This window comes from Panthera leo, chromosome E1, assembly GCF_018350215.1.
Source record: "Panthera leo isolate Ple1 chromosome E1, P.leo_Ple1_pat1.1, whole genome shotgun sequence".
Classification (NCBI taxonomy): Eukaryota; Metazoa; Chordata; class Mammalia; order Carnivora; family Felidae; genus Panthera; species Panthera leo.
Window position 1 is genome coordinate 37526995 of NC_056692.1, and position 22538 is coordinate 37549532.

The 22538-nt window shown below is 60.2% G+C and overlaps 1 protein-coding gene across 1 annotated transcript in view; it reads left to right on the top strand.

Moving 5' to 3' along the window:
- The window catches only part of ARHGAP23 (Rho GTPase activating protein 23), a 71913-nt gene that overhangs the window by 17874 nt on the left and 31501 nt on the right, over positions 1 to 22538 (top strand). Inside the window, exons 2-11 of the mRNA XM_042915242.1 lie at positions 7149 to 7310; positions 9892 to 9919; positions 11536 to 11634; positions 11816 to 11894; positions 12058 to 12112; positions 14692 to 15856; positions 17460 to 17615; positions 17827 to 17938; positions 18122 to 18179; positions 19695 to 19838. Coding sequence (XP_042771176.1) covers positions 7149 to 7310; positions 9892 to 9919; positions 11536 to 11634; positions 11816 to 11894; positions 12058 to 12112; positions 14692 to 15856; positions 17460 to 17615; positions 17827 to 17938; positions 18122 to 18179; positions 19695 to 19838 — 2058 coding nt within the window. The remainder of the gene's footprint in view (positions 1 to 7148; positions 7311 to 9891; positions 9920 to 11535; positions 11635 to 11815; positions 11895 to 12057; positions 12113 to 14691; positions 15857 to 17459; positions 17616 to 17826; positions 17939 to 18121; positions 18180 to 19694; positions 19839 to 22538) is intronic.

Genomic DNA, 22538 nt, shown 5'->3' on the forward strand with positions numbered 1-22538 from the left:
TCACTTTCCCTCTTTAAGCCTCAGTTTCCGCATCTGAAAATGGGTGTAAAAACAATCCCTGCATATCCAGTCCTTAGGGTCAGAGCCACATGAGATCCAGTGAAAGTGCTTTCAAACAGTCAAAGGATGATTATCTCATTTGGAGGAAGACTGGATGCCCTCCCCTTGGAGGTGTAGCCCCCAAGCCCTGCCCCAGGGACCCTCAGGGAGATCAAGTTGAATGGATTTTGCAAGCTGGTCAAAGCAGAGGATGACGGGAGGGACTGCTCAGCGGGGTAATTCCTGATTTGGGGGGAGGAAGCTGGCAAGGGTGTAGGGGAGGAGGACTCACACTAGGCAGGAAGGCTTGGAATAGAATCTCAGCTACGCCTGGTATTTCCCAGCCCTTGGCCCCATCCCCCACCACCCTCTGGGATCCACCCCACATTCCTTTCCCAGAGGAAATGGGGGAGGGGGCTGAGAGACTCCCCAGGCCTGTAGGACCATTTATTCAAACTGTGTACACCCTTCAAGGCCCTACTGTGTGTACCCCTCCCCTGCTGACATCCCTGTGAGCCAGAGCTGAGCAGAGGAGGTGGGGTGGGGAAGGTGCAGGTTTGTGTTGGAAGAGACTGGAACCTCCTTGCTGCCCGGCCAGGTTAGAGGGCAGGAAATGGACATCACATGTGGTTTAACATTTCCCAGGTCTCTGAAGCCCTGAACACAGAAACCCCCTGCCGCTTCTCCGCCTCGCCCCTCCCTGTAGCCCTCAGAAACCTCAGCAGTTTCCAGGGAAGTGAATTCTTGATCCAGACCCACAGCAGCACCTGTTGGCCATGAAAGGCTCCATGGAGCACGATGGGGGAGAGTCACTCCATTTCCTCAGAACCAGAGACTGGGCTTGAAGCAAGAGGAAAAGAAGTTAGACAGCTGGAAGGACTTACCGGCTACTTACCGGGAGAGTGGGCCTGATTCTGAGCGAGGACATCCCTATGGTGTTTGCCCTCTGCTTGGGGCCACAGACTCTGACATAGCTGAGGACGGCCTGGCGGTGCTCCCGGCTGGTCTCCGAGGGCCTGGCCTTGGTGGAGGCTGGCGGCGTGACAGGGAGACCCAGGGCAGGCAAGGGCAGGAGTGGGCCTGACCCAGAATCCTTGGTTTTCTAGTGACAGAGGGGGTGGGGGAGGGTGCCAATGGAGGTGCCAGGTCTCCACTCCTCCTGACTACAGTTCTTTCCCATTCTGCCCCTAAGCCCTCCTGACTCAGCGCTGGAGGCAGCCTTGCTCTTCCCGTCAGGCTTCCGCCAGGGTGGGGGTGGGGGTCCAGCTCCTGCACAGGGGGCCCAGCAAGCGGCAAACAGGAAACAGGAGAACAAAACCGCTCCCTGGCCCCCACTCACCCTGGCCCTGCCTCACCCTCACCCTTCCTCCTCCCTTCCTTCTCCCTCCCTCGCTCCTGCCCGGCCCTGTAGTCCTCTAGTCCCCCTCCCTCTGCCCTGGCCCTTCTCCTCCCCTACCTCTCCGTCTTCCCGCCTGCTGCTTCCCACTCTGTCCACCACTTGATCCAAACTCGATTCAACCTTGATCCAACCTCAGCAAGGGCTGTCCTTGCCGAGGACACAGGTGATGGGATGCGGGTGAGCAGGGGGAGCTACCCCTTCTGTAGGGTTCTCCCTTCTGATGACTGCCCTACAAGGGCCCAGCCGTATGGCTCTTCCTCCCCAAACTCCTAGATTTGGGGGCGGGGGGGCTGGAGCTGCTCCCCAACCCCAGCCTCCCTTCTCTGGCTACAGGCTAGAATTTGGGTAGAAGATCCACAGTTGGAGTGAGGGGCTCTGGGCTTGGAGTCCCATGCTGCCATAGCAAGCTAGGTGCTCTTGGGCCTCCATTTCCTTCCCTGAAAATTGGGTCATGGCAAGTGGCCCTGGGCCACAGCGAGTGGCTGTGGCGAGAAGCCACCGTGAACAAATGAGATAGAAAAGGTGGCGGTGATCGCACGCCCACTGGCCAAGGCCTCTACTGGCCCCACCCGGGAAGGGGCCTGGGAAGGGAGCCAGGAAGGGGAGGCAGGCAGGGTCTGCCATCAACATGGGCTTCCTGTCTGACTCACATGCTGGGGGTGGGGTGGGGGCCAGCTTGGAGCCCATTGTCAGCTTGGTGGTGGCCCCTCTGGGTGAGACTAATGGGCAGGGTGGCCCCGGGGGAAGAGGGTTGGTCACAATCCCCTACAGGTGGTGACGGGGACTTCACCTGCAGCCTGAGGTTATATCGTAACTCTGGTATGAGAGTCCGTCTGCTCTCAGTGCTGGGCAGTGTGTGTGTGTGTGTGTGTGTGTGTGTGTGAACTGAGGGGGCAGAGCACCGGCGCATGGAGTATGTATCCTGGACAACGTGTGCGTGTCATCTGGCTTGCCTTCGTGGGTGTCTCTGTGGGGTGGGGTGTGTGTGGGGCGTACCGGTGAGTGCCTGGGGCGTCTGGTGTGCTTTTAAGGACACAGTGGGTATGCTTGCAAACGTGTCCGTGTGGGGTGCGTGGACCAAGGATGCACGGGAGGGTGTCCAAAGTGTGTATGCATATGGAAAGGTGTCCACACACGATGTGTACGTGAGGGGAATAGTGTGTTTACCTGGGGTCTGTGGACAGGGAGAGTGAGTGTGTGTGGGTGTGGATGGGAGGGTAGCCGGTGTATAGGTGTGTGGGCGGTGTGGGTCCATACAGGGTGGGTAGGACTGTGTGCGTCCCTGCGAGGAACATGTGCGCACGAGTGAATGTGTGTTTCTCGGGCACAGCCAAGCTGGATGCGCGTGTGTACTGTCGAGTACAACGTGTGTGGGCCGGGGCAGTGTGAGTTTCCGTGTGAGTGGGAGGGTGAGGGTGTGTGTGTCTGTGTGTGCCCGTAGAGGGTGTGCAGTGTGTGGCTGCGCGGGGGCGCTGTATGGTGCCTCCCGCGTGTGTGTGTGTGTGTGTGTGGGGGGGTGATCTGGGCGGCCGCGCACAGGGGCCGCCCCGGAGGGGGAGGTGTCTGCCCTGCCACTCGGCGGCGTGTCCGGGCTCAGGCGCCTTCAGCCAAGAGGCTCCGGAGGCGCGGGAGGCGCGGAGCTGCCCCAGCCGTCCTGCCGCCATCCGCGCGGGCCGTCCGTCCCCTCGGGGCCCCTGGGTCCCGGGCCCGCGGCTCCGGGGGGCGGGCGGGGGCCTCCGGGGCCCGCCTGCCGCCCGGGGGGCCGAGGACGCCGCCGGCCGGGCGCCGTGGAGCGGCCGGGGGCCCCCGCGCCCCGCGCCCCTCTCCGGAAGCCGGGCCCGCGGCTCACTGGGGCGGGGGTGGCGGCGGCGGCCGGGCCCGGGCCCGGGGGCCCCCTGCGGCCGCGGCGCTCGTGGGCAGCTCCGTGTGGCGCGTGGAACGCGCGGGGGCCGGGGGCTGGCGCTGGGAGCGCGCCGTCGGCGTGGACTGCAGCGCCCCGGAGCCGCGCTGCCTCTGGCTGCCCTGCCTCGTCCACAGGGACCGCCGCGCGCCGGGGCCGCGCCGCGCCAGGGTGAGCGCCGCTGGGGGGGGGGGGGGGGGAGGCTGCTGGGCCGGGGCTAGGGGGCAGGGGTCCGGCCTCGACGGGGCGGGTGGGATCGGGCCACCAACTCCCTGGGATCTTTGAGCTGAGTGCGCCCTGCGTCGTGGGACCGATGCCCCAGGAGTGGGGAGCGAGCGAGGAGCTGGAGACACACGCGGGTGAGGGTGGCAGGTTGTGGCTGGGAGCTTTGCCCGGGGTGCTGGATGAGGACTGGCCAGTCTGGGTGGTGGCCTCCAGTGGCTCAAGCCTCTTGGTTTATAGGCAGTGGAAGGACGGAAGGGACCGGGGTTGTTTGAGGAGATGTCGGGGCATGGAATCCTGAGGAGTTTGGCTGGCAAGGACCCCGAGTCGGAGGCAGGCAAGGATCATACTAAGTGGACTGGTGGGCACCACTCCGCCCTCTCCCTGGTAGGGGCTGTGGGCACAGGGGCATGCACGGGTTTCCTGGTGGGCAAAGGAGGCAGAGGTGGCAGGTAATGAGTGATCTCAGGGTGAGGACTGACAGGGCTGGAGATATAGGGGGTGGGGACAGTGTGTCTGATGTCCGGGATCGACCAGGCTGGTAGGGCGTGAGTCACAGTGGGCGCCGTGCCCAGCATGAACGCTGTGCTCCCTGCAGTGACCTCTTTATGCTCCTAGGGGGGAGGAGCAGGACTCCTGGGTTCTGGTTCCTGGTGTTGCCAACCCACCACGTGTCCAGTTCTGTCTAATTTGTGGCCCTGGGGCCATCTGCCCTCTTCCCACCATCAGTTGGTATTTCTGGATGTCTCTTTCGTTCCTGGCATGAGGGCGAGAGCATTTGGAGATGGATCTGGGCCAGGAGAGCCGTAATCAGTGATGTCCCTGTGTCCCCCGAGCGTCTCCCTCTCCATCCCCTTGTCTCTGTGCCTACCCCAGAGAGGCAGAGTTGTGGATGTGTGTGAGCTGAACCCCTCCCCAATCTAGTCACCTTTCTGTTCCCATTGCTGGCTCATTCTCTGTTTCTGTGTCCATCATCTCCCTCCCTGTAAAGATGAGAGCCAGACCCAGGGGTGTCCCAGGTCAGAGGGGAGGAGAGGAAATGTGTGAATAATAGTATGAAGCATTGAGGTTAAATCCAAGGAAGAACTTCCCACAGGGGAGCCATCAGGTCTGGCTGTCCATGGGGGCCGTGGTGTCTCCTCTTCAGGCCGGGGTGTGGGAGCTGTGGCAGGGGGATTACCACACTGACGTTCTCAGGAACTGGTTGGAAGAGATGGGGGAAGGGGGACTGGAAGGAAACATAAGAGGAAAGGGAGAGGCAGAGATAAGGGAGGGGGTGCCAATGGTGTTTGGGCCAGGAGGGGGCCTGAGAGAAGAAGGCCTGCCCGCTTCCCTGGGTTACATCCAGGCCCCTAGAGAGTGGCACCCCAGGCAGCTGGCAGCTCCAGGCAGGATGTGTGCTGGAGGAGGGGTGGGGGGCGTGCGGGGACCTGTCCCAGCCACTTCTCGTCACTGGGGCAGCTGGTGGCTTAAACCTTAATCCAGGACACCGGCAAAACAATGGGCCCTGCAAACAGCCTCAGCTCTGAGCCCCGGTGGAGTGCGTGCAGGGGGAGGCGGTCCACACTGGGGAGGCATAGGGGCTTCTGGTAAGAGCAGGCAGGGGGGATCCGCCAGGCCCTCTGCTCTCCCTGATCAGTTCCTTGCCAGGTCAGCAGAGATAGGAAGTCCAGGGGATTTCGGACCTCAGCAGAATTCCCAGAGAATTTTCTCCTCTGGACTCTTCGGACCCCCATGGGGGTGTGGAGCTCAGTGGACAGGCTGGGCTGGGGCTACAAGTGGAAGGAGCCGAGGGGCCATCGCTGGACCTCCTGGCCCATGCTGGAATCTCAGCCGCGCCCTCCCAGACCGGGGATCATCCAGCTTTGGCTTGTACCCTTCAGGAGAATGAGCGCTCACGTCCTCAGCTGGTAGTTTTCCAGACGGAGATGATGAGAATGGTCTCCCTGGCCTGGAGCTTCACTTGTTCCCTGTACCTTTCACCTTGGCTGTGTTCTCTGGGACTGCACGAAGCAAGCCTACTGCCCCTGTCATATTGTTCTTTAGTCTTCTGAAATTTGAGTCTCAAGTCTGCCTGACTACAACCCCACCTCCCACCCCAATACAGAAATCCCCAGCGAAGGGCTGGACCCAGGGCTCTCTTCTACCAGAAATGTGAACAGACTGGCGGCGGGGTGGGGGGGGTTGGGGGGGGTGGATACACGAAGGAGCTTCTTAGCGTCAGTACATCCAAGTGCCAATTTGAGCTTTCTCCAGCAGCTGGGCGAGGGAGAAAGGGGAACTTAATAGAGAAGGGGGGAGGCCCTCACCCCAGAACTGGGGCTTCCTCCGTCCACATCCAGCCTGCCTTTCTTCCCCTGCAGACTCCGGGCTCGTGCCAAGGAGCGAGGGGGTTGAGGAGACTGTTGAGGGTGAGGGTGAGCCCTCTGAGGTTTGGATTAGGGCCCCCCAGACAGGTTAGGATGCCTGAGGTTGGGGGTTAAAGCCCCGAGGGAGGCATCCTGGCTTTTCACCAGGCAGCCCGCCCTTGTCTTCCGTCTTGGCCAATCTGCCGGCCGCCTCCCTGTGCACACAGGCATCTCTCTGACGCCCTTCTGTCACCCGCTTTCCCTCTCTGCGTCTGAGCAGGGAACCTGAGGTGAGCCCTCTCTCAGGCAGTGTCCGCGCTACTCTCTCTCCCGCCCCAGAAACAGACCTGTGTGCCCTCAGACCCTGGTCTTCAGACATCCCCTGCCTGTCATCTTGGGGAATCCCAAGTATTCCAGCGGGTCGGCCAGAGGGCAGCCGAGTATCTCCCGCCACCCCCACCCGGTTCCCCTCTCAGATCCGGTGACCGGCCAGGCCTCTGGCTGGGCTCTGGAGCTCCAGGAAGTCCCTTCAGTTGTCTGATGTCCAGCCCGCTCCCTCGTGGCTCTAGTCCCTCACCTGTCGCTGCCGCTGCTCCTGAAGGATGCTTGTGCGAGCCAGTCTGTGTGTGCGTGCGTGTGGGTGTCTATCTGCAGCATATGTTGTGTGCGTGTGCCTGTATGTGTAGGCATGTGTGGGAGACTCTGATCATGTGCGATTGTGTGCGCACGTGTTTGTCTACATAGCCTGTGTGTGTAGATTCATCTGTGCCTCCGTGTGTACCTTTGCACATGAGTGTGCTTCTCTGGGTGTGCGGATGTGTCTGTCTGTGTGTGAGATTGTGCAGCAGGCGGGAATGAGCTCAGCTTGGCAGCAGGCACTTCCCAGGCCAGAAGGCCCCGTGTCCAGATCCTGGAGCGTAAGAGGTGCTTGGCGAACATTTGCTGAGCAGACCTGATTGAGAACCTGGCTGGCGGCAGGGAGTTACTTCCCTGGGAGCAAAGGTGCCATGAGGGGATCGAGGGGAGAGAAAGAAGCAGCTTTGGACTGACGAGCGAGGGAGAGGAAGGAAGGGGGTGAGGAGGAGGTCTGGGAGCAGGGGAGCGTGCGTGGAACCCCAGGGCCCTTGCCCCCCTCCCCCTCCCCTGCTCCAGGCCCTCCCCCTGGCTGCGGGAGGCAGTGTGCACACCTGGGAGTGTGGGTCACACGGCCACTCAACCCTGGTTCCCTGTGCTTCCACAGCTGCCGCTGGGCCCGAGAGATGGGTGCTCCCCTGGGCGCCCCCTCCCCTGGCAGGGGCCGCGGACACTGCTGCTGTGCAAAAGTCTCCAGGACGGCTTTGGCTTCACCCTGCGCCACTTCATTGTGTACCCCCCTGAGTCAGCCGTGCACTGCAGCCTGAAGGTACACCCACCTTGCCCGCTGCCCTTGCCCGTCCTGAGGAAGCTTCGGTGGGGGGAAGGGAGGTTCGTCTGCACTGTCCCCTCCACAGCCCTTCTTCCATGGCCTTGGGAGGAGGGTCCCTGAGAGGCCGGGGCAGCCCTGGCTGGGTCACTGGCACTGTACGATTGTGGAAGAGATCCCTAACTGCCCTGGGTTTGGTCTTCCCAGGAGAAGGGTGAACGGTTCAGGGCGATGAACTTGGGGGTGGGGGAAGCCAGGACGCTCACACGCACCCCCACACTCTTGGCCCCTGAAAACTGAGCCACCTTCTCGAAGAGGTGAAGTTCCTGGGACTCTGTCCTGTGGCCACTTCTGAGCTGGCTTTGTTGCTCCCTCCCTAGCCTGAGCTCTTGGGGAGTCCATCCTAAAACACCTCTGGGACTCCTCCCGGAGTGCCCCGGGCCCTGCACTCGCCTCGGCTCTGGGCTCTGGGTGCTGGAGAGCGCCAGGCTGGGAGGGGGGCGCCCCGGGTTCTAGTCCTAGTGGAGCTCCTTACGTAACTTTGGTCTCACTCACTGGTCACTTCTCCTGCTGTAATGTGAGGGCGTCTATGTACTTGACCCCCACGAGCCCTTCTGGCCGTAGTATAAATGTCAGGTTCTTTCTGCCTAACCTACAGTGTGGGCTGGGGGCGGGCCAGGCATGCGGGAAGAGCGAGGGTCCTCGGCAGGAACTGGGGCTCCCCAGGAGGGCCCCCCTCCCTTCCCCCACCTCTTTCCCAGCAGGGCCGGAGACAGACTTATTTTGGAGTCAATGAACCTGTTACTCCCCCCGCCCCCACCCACCCCCAGGGCTGAGACCAGCTGTGTGGGGCTCTCCTCTGGGGAGCTTGGTCCCACCTGCCAGAGAACCGGGGCCTTGGGTTTCACTGCCTGTGTCTGTGTACTTGCATGGCTCTCTTTGTGTGCACTTGGGTGCCCAGTATGTGGGTCATATGCATGCATGTTTGTGTATGTAGGCGTGGGTAGACAGGTGTCTCTAAATACACGTCTTCAGTATGTGTCCCTGTGCTCTCTCACCCGTGTCTCAATCCGGGAGCACCTGCGTAAACTATTCCCATTGGCTGCAGCCGTGCTTAAGAGTGTAAGTGGGGGCTGACAGTGTGTGAGAGGGGCACAGCCCCCTGCCCCTTGATGCCCAAGGACACCAACCTTCTAGTTCCCTGGAACCTCCAGTCCTTCCTTTCCTCTTCCCCCAGAATGTCCCTCCTGCCTGGCCCCTGCCCCCTTTTCTCAGGGGGCCCTGCTGAGGGGTGACCGGGGCGGATGCAGCCTGAGTGGCCTAGGCTGGGTGGTGGACCTGTTTCAGAGAGACCTCGCTCACGTGGGGCGCTGGAAGACCCTGGGCGGGGCAAGCCAGGGGTGGATTCCATCCCCTTTCCAGAACCTGCCCAGGGCTGGGAGCCTGCAGGGAGCTCAGCCGTCTAAATGCATCCATCTGCCTTTGCCACCCGCTCACTGTGCTGTCAGCTCACATCAGCAGGCGCGCACCCCACACAGGGAGGGCAGGGGCAGAGAGACTGCTCTCCAGCAGTGCCCCACAGCCTTCATGTCCTGGCTGGGGTGCCAGAGGGTCCTGGGTTCCAGCCCTGGCTCGGAGTGGCCCTGGATAAGTCACGCCCTGTCTGTCATCTGCGGTAGAATGGATGGTCTGTGGACAGGGGTAGATACGATGACGCTAAATGTCGGATCCAGCTCTGATGTGGGACCCTGTCTCGCTGGCCTCCTTTCCCTCATTTCAGTTCCCTCCCCAAATCCGGTACCCTCCCTCTCACTACCAGGATGACCCCAAAGGTCTCCCTAGTGGGTCTCCTGGACTCCATTTCTTAGCCCTGCCGGATGCTAGAACCCTGTTCTCTCACTGGTACTTCACATCCACTCTCTCCCACCCAAGAACCTTCACTGGCTCCCTCTTTCTGTCCTTTCAAACCTGAATGCTTTAGTCTGACTTCTGTCACTTGCTGGTGTTGCTTTCTTTCTCGCGTCGGCTCAGCTGATGCTGTCCTACAAATGCTTGTTTATTTCTGCTGCCCAGCGCCTGCGTACTCCCCTCCCCTCACCCAGACCGCCCTCTCCCCTCCCTCCTCAAACTTGCCTTAAAATCCCCTCCCCCAGAGGGGTGCTAATCAGGCCTTCCCTTCCCATTCTCTGAGAGCTGATAGCCACTGTTTGCACTCGTCATGCCTGCTTATCTGTGTCTGCCTGTGTGTCCTCTCTCTGTGCGTTATGTTTAGTGCCTCCTTCATTGGGCTTGGAGCTCCCCAAAGGGAGGGGTCATGGGTCCCCCACTGGATTGGGGGCGAATGGCTGAAATACAAGGTGGTGGGATCAGCAGTCATGAGAGGGGGTTAGTGTTATTGGGGACCATTGCGTGGGACTTGATGACCGTCCCCACTGACACCCCTCCTGCCTCGTCTGGGCGCCAGGCTAGTTGAAGGAAGATAAGAGGGGAGGCCTTGGGTGGGGGACATCGAAGGGCCCGCCCAGGTGGAGCCACTGAGGGCTGGACCCAGGCCCCACACCCACCTCTCTGTCCCCTGCAGGAGGAAGAGAATGGAGGCCGAGGAGGAGGTAAGGAGTGGTGGGGGTGGGGCCCAGGGCTGGGGCTGAGCTGGGGCCCGTTTTCCAGCTTCTGTTTCTCTCCCGCTACCCAAGTCAGCCTGGGTTTTGCTGCCTGCCCTCCCACTGCCCCCAGCCCTGACTGCTGTCCAGTCTTTGCTCTTCTCTGTGTCTGCCCTTTCTCTCCTCAATCCTTTTTCTTTTCTTTTCTTTTCTTTTCTTTTCTTTTCTTTTCTTTTCTTTTCTTTTTTTTTTAAGAATCCAAGAGGCAGCACATTTATTCTGGGCCCTAGGGGAGAGCTCCCTGAATTTCATTCCTACTCGTCATCACCAGTGACATGAGGACAGATCTTGGGCCCGCCAAGGCCCTGTGGTCCCTTCGATGCTTCCTTTCTTTTCTCACATTTGTCTCCCTCTGAGCCTGTCTGTTCCACACTGGGGGTGGTGCTCTGGGGAGCAGATGGCTTTCTAAGACCTGACCTCTGCCCTGGAGTTACTCCCAGCCTAGGCTGAGGCACAGACACAGGGCGGCAGAGCCTGGGGCTGGTGGTAGGGTGCAGCTGAGCAATGGCTGTCCTCGGAGATGGAGATGCTGGGGTTCTGTTGGGTGTGAGGGGTCTTTATCTTACCAGATGTGGGCCTGCCTCCCCTGGCTGTCACCCTCGCTATCCCAAAGGGCCCCTTTCTGCCACCCGGGGTATTCAAGGCAAAACTCCTTTTTTAAAAAAAAAATTTTTTTAATGTTTATTTATTTCTGAGACAGAGAGAGACAGAGCATGAGTAGGGGAGGGGCAGAGAGAGAAGGAGACACAGAATTGGAAGCAGGCCCCAGGCTCTGAGCTGTCAGCACAGAGCCCGACGCGGGGCTCGAACTCACAAACCGTGAGATCAATGACCTGAGCCGAAGTCGGTTGCTCAACTGACTGAGCCACCCAGGTGCCCCAAGGCAAAACTCCTTTAACGGGCAGACTTCTTTCTCTGCCGTTGGGGCTTCTGCTGGGCAGTTGTGGTGATGCTCCTGAGCCTCATCGCAGAGGCCCCTGGGGGCAAGGGGAAGAGCCAGCTGACCTAGAACAGGCCCCTTTCTCTGATGGAGACAGTTAGCAGCTGGGGTGTAATGTGATGTCATGAGGGGCTGAGTACTCATCTCAGGATCTTCAGGCCTCTGCTTAGAATCCTCTGCCCCTAGGGAAGGGGGTGGGGTGGGAAGCGTGGGTATGAGTGTCTGTGAGCCTCAGGGCCTTTCCGCAGCTTTCCCCAGGTCTGTGGGTGTGGGCATTCTGCATGTGTGGGTGCCTGCCCCACTAGACAGGGACCTCCACGAGGTCAAGGCCCATATCTGTCCATCCTTTTCAGTCTACTTTCTGGCACAGTGCTGGGATGAAAGCACCATTTAAGGAGTGACTCTGTGTGTCCGCGAACGTGTTTTCCCCACACTGGTCTTTGTTCTCCCAGGGGTGGATCCTCTTGTCTTATCCTATACATCCACGTCTCTGTGAATGGGTGGGTCCGTGTTTGTGTCCGTGTGAGTGTGACCGTTCTCTGAGTGTGTGTCCCCTGTGTGCGTAGCTGTGCATGGGTGTGACCTTCAGCAGCCACCCCCAGCTAACCTGGCTGATGCTCACCAGGACCCTCCCCCCGGCACCACCGCCTGGAGCCCATGGATACCATTTTTGTCAAGAATGTGAAGGATGATGGCCCCGCCCATAGAGCGGGCCTTCGCACCGGTGAGCTGTCCTTCTCTGGGTCTCTTCCACCTGCTCTCTGGTTAGGATGGGATTCTCAGATCCAGGTGTTGGGGAAGGCCCTGTCCTGGTGCTGTCATCCATGCCTGGTGCAGGGGTTCTCAGGAGGGGCCATTGTCACCCGTTGGCCTGCTCACATGTGGTTCTGCCCCCCTTTCCCCAGGAGACCGGCTGGTGAAGGTGAACGGGGAGAGCGTCATTGGGAAGACCTACTCCCAGGTCATAGCTCTGATCCAGAATAGGTGAGTGCCCCCTGCCTCCCTTCTCCTGTAATAGCTCCCAGCACACTCATTGAGTCCCTGCACACCACCCCCTTGACCCTGGGGTTGCCCTGGCGACCAGGATCCCTGTTCTCCCAGACCCCGTTGCCTCAGCCTGGCCTGACCCCCTGCCCTGTCTCTGTAGTGATGATACCCTGGAGCTCTCCATCATGCCCAAGGACGAGGACATCCTCCAGCTGGTGAGTCCTGCCCTGCTGTCTGAGGCGGAGGGGCCCTGGGGCCTGGGGGCGGGATACATCTCTCCTCCTTGGGGCCTCCCTTCTGCCTTCGGGAGGCAGAGAAGAGTGTAGGGTGCCGCACCAGTCCGGCACTGCCCAATCAGGGATGCCAGGCCCATCCCTGGGCTGGGGCCGGTTGTTGCTTCATTCAGGGCTGCTCTGTGCTGGGGGAGGGGGAGGCGCTGGCCTTGGCAGGCAGGATTCCTGCCAGAGTATCTGGAAGGAGGGTGGCCCAGCGGGCCCTGCCAGACTGGCACGTTCTTGTCAGCTCCCAAGAGACTGTTCTCCACACCCCCTCCCTGCCTGGCCCCGAGTGAGCATGTCTTCTGTAGCTGTGTCCACACACACACACACACACACACACACACACACGCAGACTTACACACGCCTACATATGCTATCTTTCTGTGCACACCGACCCCAGGCCTGTCCCAGAGCCCAGGGCAGTCCTCTCTGCCCAGTGTCCAATTTCCTGATCTCATGGGTCTTAGCCAGATGCCAGCTTGCTTGCCCTCAAGGTCACTGCCCCCCTGGGGGAAGGCTGAGGGCCAAACCCAGGAGGCCCTGGGAGCTGGGCTGGCTTCTGCCCTGGATGTGCTCTCATAATCACTGTAATCACGGTGCCATGCTTGGCACCCTGCCCCTCTGGGAACCTCCACCCTCTGACCTGGATTGTCCCCTTGCCCTTCCTGGGGAGGGGGAGGTAAGCCTGGAGGCCCAGAGAGGTGGATGGCTCTCCACAAGTCTCAAAGGCCCTGCGGGTACACTTCCCCCAGGGCCGAGGCAAGGAAAGCCAGGAGGGGGTGACAGGGCGGGATCTAGGGCTGCCCTCCATCTCTCCAGCCGGAGGAGGGGGGGGGGCAAGGGGTGGGGAGAGCAGCAGCCTTGAGCTGTGTTACCGGGGTTCGAGGTTCGGGTGGGCCTGCGGCCCCAGATGTCAGCCTCTGGGGCCCTCCGCTGGCCCCCTCCATCCTAGGCCAGCCAGAGGGTGGGGCCCAGGCATTCCTGTGGTTGGAAGCCAAGGCTGGAGGCCAATGGGGCCGCGGCAGCTGCTGACGCCACCGCCGACGCGGCGAGGCCCCTCCACACCCATCTTCCCCTCCCTCCTCCTCCCGCCAGCCAGCCGCTGCTGAGAGAGAGAGAGAGAGAGAGAGAGAGAGAGAGAGAGACGGTGGGGGGCCGAGGGCAGCCGCTGGGAGGGCAGACTGGGGGTGGGGGACAGAGGTGGGGCCAGCACAGTGGTCAGTGGGGGTTCACCCCCCGGCCAGGGAAGGCGGAGGCTGGCCACGATGCTGTCGCCAGCGCCTCCGCCGCCGCCGTGGTGATGCGGGGAGCCTGGGGAGCCGGCAGGATGGCAGGAGGGAGAGGTATGTGAGTGTCCCCCGGCTGGGTGTGTGGGTCCGAAGGGGGCTGAGTGTGAGTACGGGGGGTGTGGTCTAACTTGTCCTCATCACATGATGTGTGTGCCTGGGACTGGAGGTGTAGTTTATATGTGTCTCATTGTGTTTCGCTCTGTGTGTGTCTCTTTGGGTGTGTATTTTCCAGTATCTCCTTGTGGTGTGGCACGCACATGCGCGTGCGCGTGGGAGCGTGTGTGTGTATGTGTGTATTGTGTTTCACTCTCCCACCCTTTGATACTTCACCCTGAGAGACGCCCCTGGGCACCCATCAAGGGCCAGGCTAGGCCAGGGCCACAAGGCCTCTGTCCCTAGGGGCTGCCTCCTTTTTTGGCTGGGCCTGGGCACCGGCCCTGTCACTCCTCAGCAATGCAGCGTCAGCCTCGGCTCCCAGTGCCAGATTCCAGGCCTGGGGTGGCAGAAGGTGGCCTGAGGCCCCTTAGACGGTCCGGCCCCTCCCCCAAGCCTGGCCCAGAGGGAGCAAGAGGTGGGCAAGTTTCTCTTCACTCTGGAGGCCTAGGAGCCAGGCCCTGGCTCCCCGTCCAGGGGACGGAAGGACGGCGGGGCTTTCCCAGCCCCCGCCCACCCCCAGCCCACCCCGCCATGGACACACCCCTTGGTCAGCTGCCGTCTCTGTCTTCTGCCACCTTGACTGGTCTCTGGTGGGTTTTCCCAGCCCAGCCCGGAGGGCTGTGGGCACTGTTGGATGTAAGGCAGCAGGGAGGCGGCTGAGGCCAGCATGGGGGAGGACCCCAGAAAACAGATGTTGGAATGTTTGTGGCTACAGGCAGTCCTTGTCATAAGTCTTAGAGAAATCCTGGCTGTTTCTCTAGTGAGAGAGGGAGAGAGAGAGAGAGAGAGACAGAGAGTGAGAGAGTGTGTGTCTGTGTGTGTGTGTGTGTGTGTGTGTGTGTGTGTGTGTGTGTGTGACTCTCAAAGGCCTCTAATTTCTTTGTTCTCTCCCTCCCTCCCCCCGACTCTCTTTGGAGCATGCCTTCCGGCTCCCACCCACTCAGGGCCCCCCTGCCGCTTGGTCCTTTCCTTCAGTCCACTTCTCTAGGGTCCTGATCTCCCAGGGCTGATGTAACTCCGCCCTGTGGGACTTGTCCAGCCCTGCTCACCTGCCTCTGTGTCCCCGGCCAGGCCTACTCCCAGGATGCCTACCTGAAGGGGAACGAGCCGTATTCTGGAGAGGCCCGGAGTATCCCAGAGCCGCCTCCGATCTGCTACCCTCGCAAGACTTACGCCCCACCAGCCCGGGTCTCTACCTGGGCCACTATGGTGCCTGAGCCCCTCTCAGCACTGCCCAGTGACCCCCGGAGTCCTGCTGCCTGGAGTGACCCGGGGCCCCGCGTCCCTTCTGCCACCCGTACCCATCTGGACAACTCTTCCTTGGGGATGAGCCAGCCCCGCCCCAGCCCTGGTGCCTTCCCCCGCCTCCCCTCGGAGCCCCGGACGCCCCGTGCCTTCCCTGAGCCTGGCAGCCGGGTGCCCCCCAGCAGACTGGAGTGCCAGCAGGCTTTGTCACACTGGCTGTCAAACCAGGTACCCCGCAGGGCGGGGGAGAGACGGTGTCCTGCCATGCCCCCCCGGGCCCGCAGTGCCTCCCAGGACCGGTTGGAGGATGTGACTGCCCACCGCCCATGGCCCTGCTCCACCTCCCAGGGTGCCTTGAGCCAGTTGGGTCAGGAGGGCTGGCACCGAGCTCGCTCAGACGACTACTTGAGCCGGGCCACCCGCTCAGCCGAGGCGCTGGGTCCAGGAGCACTGGTGTCACCCCGTTTCGAGCGCTGTGGCTGGGCTTCCCAGCGTCCGTCTGCCCGCACCCCTGCCTGCCCACCCAGGGACCTTCCTGCGCCCCAGGCCCCACCCCCGCCTGGTCTGCAAGGCCTGGATGACATCGGCTACATCGGGTACCGGAGCTACAGCCCATCATTCCAGCGCCGGACTGGCCTCTTGCACGCACTCTCCTTCCGGGACTCACCCTTTGGGGGGCTACCCACCTTCAACTTGGCTCAGTCCCCTGCATCGTTCCCGCTGGAGGCCTCCGAACCACCCAGGGTTGTGCGCCCAGAACCCAGCACCCGGGCTCTGGAGCCCACCACCGAGGATCGCCGCGACGAGGTGGTCCTGAGGCAAAAGCCTCCCACGGGCCGGAAGGTCCAGCTGCCCTCCGCAAGACAGATGAACCTTGGGTTTGGTGAAGAGTCCCCAGAGCCAGAGTCCAGTGGGCGAGTGGAACGCCTGGGCAGGAAGGTGGCCCCTTTGGCCACTACTGAAGACTCTCTGGCTTCTATCCCCTTCATTGGTGAGTGACAGTAGAGGTGACTGTCTTGGGAGACTGGGTCGTCTGTGCCCTGTTTTACCCCACCCACCTGTCAACCATGGGCAAAACTCTGGGTTGAGTGCCGATTTCTCTGTCTGTCTGTCTGTCTGTCCACCCATCCGTCCTTTTGTTCTCTCCTGCATCCTGTCACCCTTCCTTTCATTCATTTCTCCCCCAGCCGTCTTTCTTTCCTCCCTCCCTCCTTCCTTTCATCCTTCATCCACCCGTCCGCCCACCCATCCATCACTTCTCTTCTTTTCCTCCTCCCTTTCTTCTTCCTCCCTTTGTTCATTCATTCTTCCTTCTCGTCTTCCATCATTCTTTCTTTTCATCCTTCCTTCCACCCTTGCTTTCTTCTATCCTTCCTTTGTTCCTTTTACTTTTTGTTCCTTCCACCCACCCTCCACCCATCCATTTATCCAACAAATATTTGTGTCAGGCACCGTGCTAGGCTTCAAGCTCTTCTGGAGCGTGTGGTCCAGCAGCCGGACAGATGATCGGACAAGAACAGCCCCATGGTGTGTGTGTGTGTGTGTGTGTGTGTGTGTGTGTGTGTGTGATGGGAGTACAGGGGACTCTAGGAGACAGAGAAGGGTGACATGGTCCAGACTGGGGCGTGGTAGCCAAGGAGAGAATCTTAGAGGAAGGAGATTAGGGCTAAGATTTGAAGGATGAGAAAGAGTTAGGGGGAGAACGTAAAGGGAGAGAATAGAATATGCCAAGAACCCTGACGTGAGAGAGGAGGGTGCCTTTCGAGGTCGCCAGAAAGGGTCCAGAGGGGCTGTGTCAGTCTCTGGGGAGTTAGGGACGTTATCCTGAGAACAGAGGGGACACTGAGAGTTTGCTGCCTGTGGAACAGATGTTGGATAAGGGAGAGGCAAGAGAGAGGAGAGACAGGGTGGTTCCCAGGTTTCTGGTCTGCCTAGAGGATTGTGCCTCACCCCTACATCGGGAATGAGAGTGGGGCAGGAAAAGGTTTAAGGTTTGCTGACTGTGTCTATGAGGGTGCAGGATAGGCTGGGCTGGGTCTAGGGGCTTGAGATAAAGACCAGATACAAGATCATGAGACTGGGACCAGAAGTGGAGAGACAGTACCTGGAACTGAGCAGGGTGAGCTCACCCTATGGTGGTCATGGGAGTGAGGGAGAAGAGGCCAGGCCAGACCCAGCCCTGGCCTCCCCCGGTCAGCTTTCGGTCAGAGTGGGCAGACACAGCGTCAGTAATTTCCCAGTGTGAGGGGGAAACGTAGCGCCTGCCCTCAGGGAGCCCCCAACTGACGGAGGAGACAGTCCTTATCCTCAAGAGACCCCCGGTCTGGTGGGGGAGATAGTCCGAAGCTCTCAGGAGCCCAGTCCAGGGAGGGTGGCTCAACCTCAGGCCTGGGTGTGAAGGAGGAGGCAGGGGCGGAGCCTCCATGCTCACAGTCTGGGGATGGGGGGCCCTTGGCCACGGGCGTATTGCCAGCAGGGCCTCGGAGGACCTGAGCCTTGGGCACGTGGTCTGGGCCAGGACGCGAGGCTGGGGGCGGGGGGCAGGCGGGTTTAGCTTTCTGCCACCTTTATCCACCACTCCCCTCTGCTTGCAGATGAACCCACCAGCCCCAGCATTGACCTCCAAGCCAAGCATGTCCCTGCCTCCGCTGTGGTCTCCAGCGCCATGAACTCAGCCCCCGTCCTGGGCACCAGCCCATCCTCCCCAACCTTCACCTTTGCTCTTGGCCGCCATTACTCCCAGGACTGCAGTGAGTGCTCCCTGAAGCCCTTGCCCCGTCCTTTCCCTGGCTGCCTGGTCCTCAGGGGTCTCTGCTGGGCTTGCTGCCTGATGTATGGCCTCTTCTTGCCAGCTTCTGCTACTCCAGGGGCCCCGTGGGTGGTCACCTCCTGGCCCTGCCCAGACAGGAGGGCTCCAGGGAAGCCCTGGCCCTCCTGCTGACCCTGTGGGTGGCTTTGCAGGTAGCCTCAAGGCCGGCCGCCGCTCCTCCTACCTGCTGGCCATCACCACAGAGCGCTCCAAGTCCTGTGACGATGGGCTCAACACCTTCCGGGAAGAGGGCAGGGCTCTGAGGTGAGGACAGCGTGTGGCCATCACGGCCACCCTGACTGGGCTGGGACGGGGCTCTCGGCCCTGGTGTCCTCTGTGCCCCCCAGGCAATGAGCTTCCTCCCTGGAAGGCTTCTGAGCCTTGGGATTTGAGGAGAAGTCCTAGCTGTGCTTCCTACCTCCCTCACACTCAGTTCTCACTCGCCAGGCGCCTGCCAAACCGAGTACCCAGCCTGCGGATGCTGCGAAGCTTCTTCACCGATGGGGTGAGTGGTGAGCGTGTGCGGGCGAGGGTGTCAGGGGAGCTGGGGAGGGACCGATGCCTCGGCTGCGGAGCCCCGTCTTGGGGTGGGTTTCTAGGCCTCTGGCTCCCAGGGCGGGAAGTGGTCTACTCTGGCTCCTGTGTCCCTCCCCCACCCCCCCAACCCTGTAGGCGATCCCCTGGTGTCAGCTATATGGGCTGTGTCATCACTTAAAGACACCCGCACCCTCCACCCACCCAAGGCCTTGGTCCGTATCGTTCCCCCACTTAGAATGCCCTTTCCACACACTCCCCTCCACAGCCACGTGACTCACCTTTTAATTCCTTTTTTTTTTTAATTTTAATTTTTTACATTTATTTATTTTTAAGAGACAGAGAGGGACAGAGCATAAGCGGGGGAGGGGCAGAGAGAGAGGGAGTCACAGAATCCGAAGCAGGCTCCAGGCTCTGAACTGTCAGCACAGAGCCCGACGTGAGGCTCGAACTCACAAACCGTGAGATCATGACCTGAGCCGAAGTCGGATGCTTCACCGACTGAGCCACCCAGGCGCCCCTCACCTTTTACTTTCTTCGGGTTTATCTCCACCTTTTCTGAGATTTTAGCCTTCACCCCTGACATGTGATGCCTATTTTCTCCTTAGCACTTCTCATGTGATACAGTTTATGCATCTGTCCCCTCTCTTGCTTGTCTCCCAGATAGAATGTAAGCTCTGTGAGGGCAGGGATTTCGTTTCGTTTGCTTGCTCCCTGTGGGTACCCAAAACTGCCTGCACAGGGTGGCCTGGGGCAGTATTTGTGTGGTGTCTTCAGGGGAGGGGGGACATTGGAAAGGAGGGGACACAGGACTGAGAGTGATGGACAGGCTGGAGTTTCCAGGCTCAGACCCTGGGGAGACGTGGGGTCAGTTCTGAAATGGCCTTAACTCTTCGTGATTACGGCTAGACTAGAAAAGCCACTTGATTTCAAACCCTCGGTATCTTTGGTTCATTTAACACCTTGAGGATATTGTCACCTGGCTTATTCCTTATCGCTTCCTCTGCTTACTTAACTCTCCCTTGACCTGTCACTTCTGTTGCTGGAGTCGTGTTGACACTATCACTTCCTCTGTTTAACTCCTTGTGGACATGACTACATGCTCCACTAACTCAGCCTTTGTTGATGTTTCCACTTCCTCTGTTTATTTAACTCCGTGTTGTCACAATCACTTCCTTTGTTTCCTTAGTTGCTTCAAGTCCATAAAATTAAAGGAGGTACCAGATTGGCTTTTCTCGCGTGGTGAGACATGTGGTCGGCAGGTCATAGCCTTTCTTCCTTTCTGGCTTCCTCGGCACATACATACGTCCCATGACCTCAGCGCGGTGGTTCAGAGAGGGCAAGCGGGGCCTGTGAGGCCACACAGCACAGCAGAGCGTGGCCCAGGCATCCACCAGGCCCGTGTGGCTGTGCGAGGTCCATGGGCCTTCTGGCATGCTGGCACCGTGGGAGCCCCCCTAAGTTGCCCTCCGTTGTGTCCCTGCAGTCCTTGGATAGCTGGGGTACTTCCGAAGATGCTGATGTTCCTTCTAAGCGACACTCAACCTCTGACCTCTCGGACGCAACCTTCAGCGATATCAGGAGAGAAGGCTGGTTGTATTATAAGCAGGTCCTCACCAAGAAGGGGAAGGTAAGGTGGTTGGCAGCCTGAGGTGGAGATGGATGGACGCTGTCTCCGGCAGAACTCTCCGGCTTTTATACCTGCCCCACTGCCTCTGGAGCCAGAGGGAACCAGCTGAGGCTGTAGCCTGAGGGGTAGAGGTTAGATGTTAGGAAGAACTTCCTGGGGGGCATAAAGAACTCACGAACAAGAGGGGTTAACCAGAGAGGTCGTCTCTGCTGCTGTGGGAGGGATCTGGTCAAACTGTGCCTGGAATTCTGACAGAACCATCCCACAGTGATCCTTGGTTGGCTGATGGCCCCAGAAAGGGTCACTGGGGGCTCACGGAAAATGAGGGAACAAGGCCAGGGTGATTCTTTCGGAGGAGCTGAGACCCCAAAAGAAGGCAGACGTTAGCCTTTTCGGGGCCTTGCGGGGCCAGCAAAGCTTTTAGTCTTTATCCTAAGAGCCACCGAAGCCCCTGGGGTCTCTTTCATTTGGCTTCCTGGGGAATGAATTAGAGAGGGGCCCCAGCTGGGGCCGGCTGGAGGCAGGAGGACCAATTAAGGGCGACCACAGCGACGGCTGGGCATGCAGGTGGCAGGGGGAGACAAACAGGATCCCAGAGCGAGGAGGCCGGGGCCCTGGGTCCACGGAGGCGACGCGGCCCGGGCGAAGCTGAGCGGAGCGGTTAGCATCGACCTGGGCTTGGCCCTTGCCTGCATCATGAATTGCCCGGGGAAAGCTTGGGTGACTCACCCGCCTATGACTCAGTTTCCTCGTCTGTAAATAGAGCTAACAACAACCCCTAGCATATACACCTGTTGCTGAGGATTAAACGAGATGATCTCAGCAAAAGTGCACCCAGTGCCTGGCACGGGGAGCTGCTAGTCCTCTGCTATTATTTGAATTTTCCACCCCGCCTTCTTGGGGTCTTGTACCTGGAGGGAATGTAAGCTTTGAAGTCAGACAGACTTGGAGCTCCTGCCCAGCCACTTATCCAGCATATGGTTTTGGGCAAGCCCTTTAACCTCTGTACCTCACTCTTCTGATCTGTAACATGGGGACAGTGTCATTCTACATCCCGGGCTGGAGGGAGGTGAAGTGAGATGTATGGGCCAGGTGGAGCTGGCATCCATCTGTGCCCTCATCCAGTCCACGATAATGACCGAGTGCCTGCCATGCTCCCGATTCTCGGTCGAGGTTCTGGGTATTTAGTGGTGTGGGAGGCAGGCCATCCCACCCCGCTGGGGCTCAGGACAAGCAGAGGAAGCACCCGGTGCATAATAGTTGCCAGCCCACGACTGTCAGGACTGGAGAGCTGAGCCGAATGGCACGCAGTAGGTGACCCCAGCCTAGGCGGGGTTGGGGGAAGGTGTCGGGGAGGCTGTGACATGAAGGGTGTGTGAGAATCCACAGAACAGGGAGGGGGTGGGAAGTGCTCTGACAGTGGAGATGCCCTCCTGGATGGTCTGGGAGAAAGGAACAGAGGGCGTGCTGGGTGGCCGCGAGCCAGGTGAGAGGTAGAAGCCGAGGTGGGGAGTCAGGTGCCTGCTTCGGGACTTCATCACCCAGGGCAAGCCTTTGCAGGGGTTTAGGTGGGGATGGGAGGTGTGTAAGCCCAGGAGGCAAGGGTCACATCTGTGATAGGAGGTGACAATGCCATTGCCGCTGTCCAGGTGAGCCAGGGCGGGGGCTCTAAGGTCGTGGCATGGGGCGGAGGGGAAGGGACAATTTAGAGTCACTGAGGGACCGATGGGTTTGGCTTGCTGATGGCTGGGAGGTGAGGGAGGGTGGAGGAGGCAGATGATGGCTGCGGGGGCGATGGGGCCTTCCCCTGAGCCACAGGGCACTGGAGGGGCAGGTTGGTGAGTGGAAGCCAAGGGTTCCTTTGGGGACTTGTGGAGTCCAAGGGCCCTGGGTCATGCCCCGGTGGGGGTGTCCTGGGTTCTGAGGCTCTAGGGCTGTGGCACCCGGGAGGGAGTCTATCAGGGTGTGCACTTGTAGCCACAGGTGTGGGAGCACTGAGGGAGAAGGCGAGAGACTGGCTGCACCTTGAGAGGAAGTGGGGAGAGCAGACCAAAGAGGAAAGCCAGCAAGATGGCAGGAGGGGTTGCCTAGGAGGGCAGCAGGGGCCAGCTGTGTGAGCTGAGGAAGGGGAGATGAACCCTTCCAGCCCCAAGTTTGAGCTCCTCTGAGGGCCAGGGGAGAACTGCGGACTCCGGCCTGCGAGGTGGCCCATCTCCCAGCTCTGGATGGCCCCAGGCAGCCGCACCACAGTGTCTCCCAGGCAGGGACGGGAACTGGACCCTTCCTGCTCACTGACCGGTACTGGAGGACAGGGGCTTCCACTCCTGGCTTGGCCAGGACCCGATTTCACTTGTCCCCTCGGTGCTGTGGCCTGGGAGTTAGGAGAGGGGTCATTAAGTCAGCTTCGAGCCCTTAGTCTGTCCAGGGAACTGATGTCCAGCCGGATGTTGTCCGCTCTGGCAAGTCTAGCCTCTCCCGGGTAACCCCCACCCAGCCCCCAGGCTCTTTCAGAGACCATTCACTGTCGGGCAGAGGGAGGTAGGTGTGACAGGTCCCTGCAGTCACAGACCTACCATTTGAGCAGGATGTAACCTTGGGAACTGGCTAGTTCACCTTTCGTTTACCAGTAGGGAACACTGATGCCAAGGGAGGGGGCTTGACTTGTCCAAGGTCACCTAGTTGGTTCGGTCTCAAAGGGTC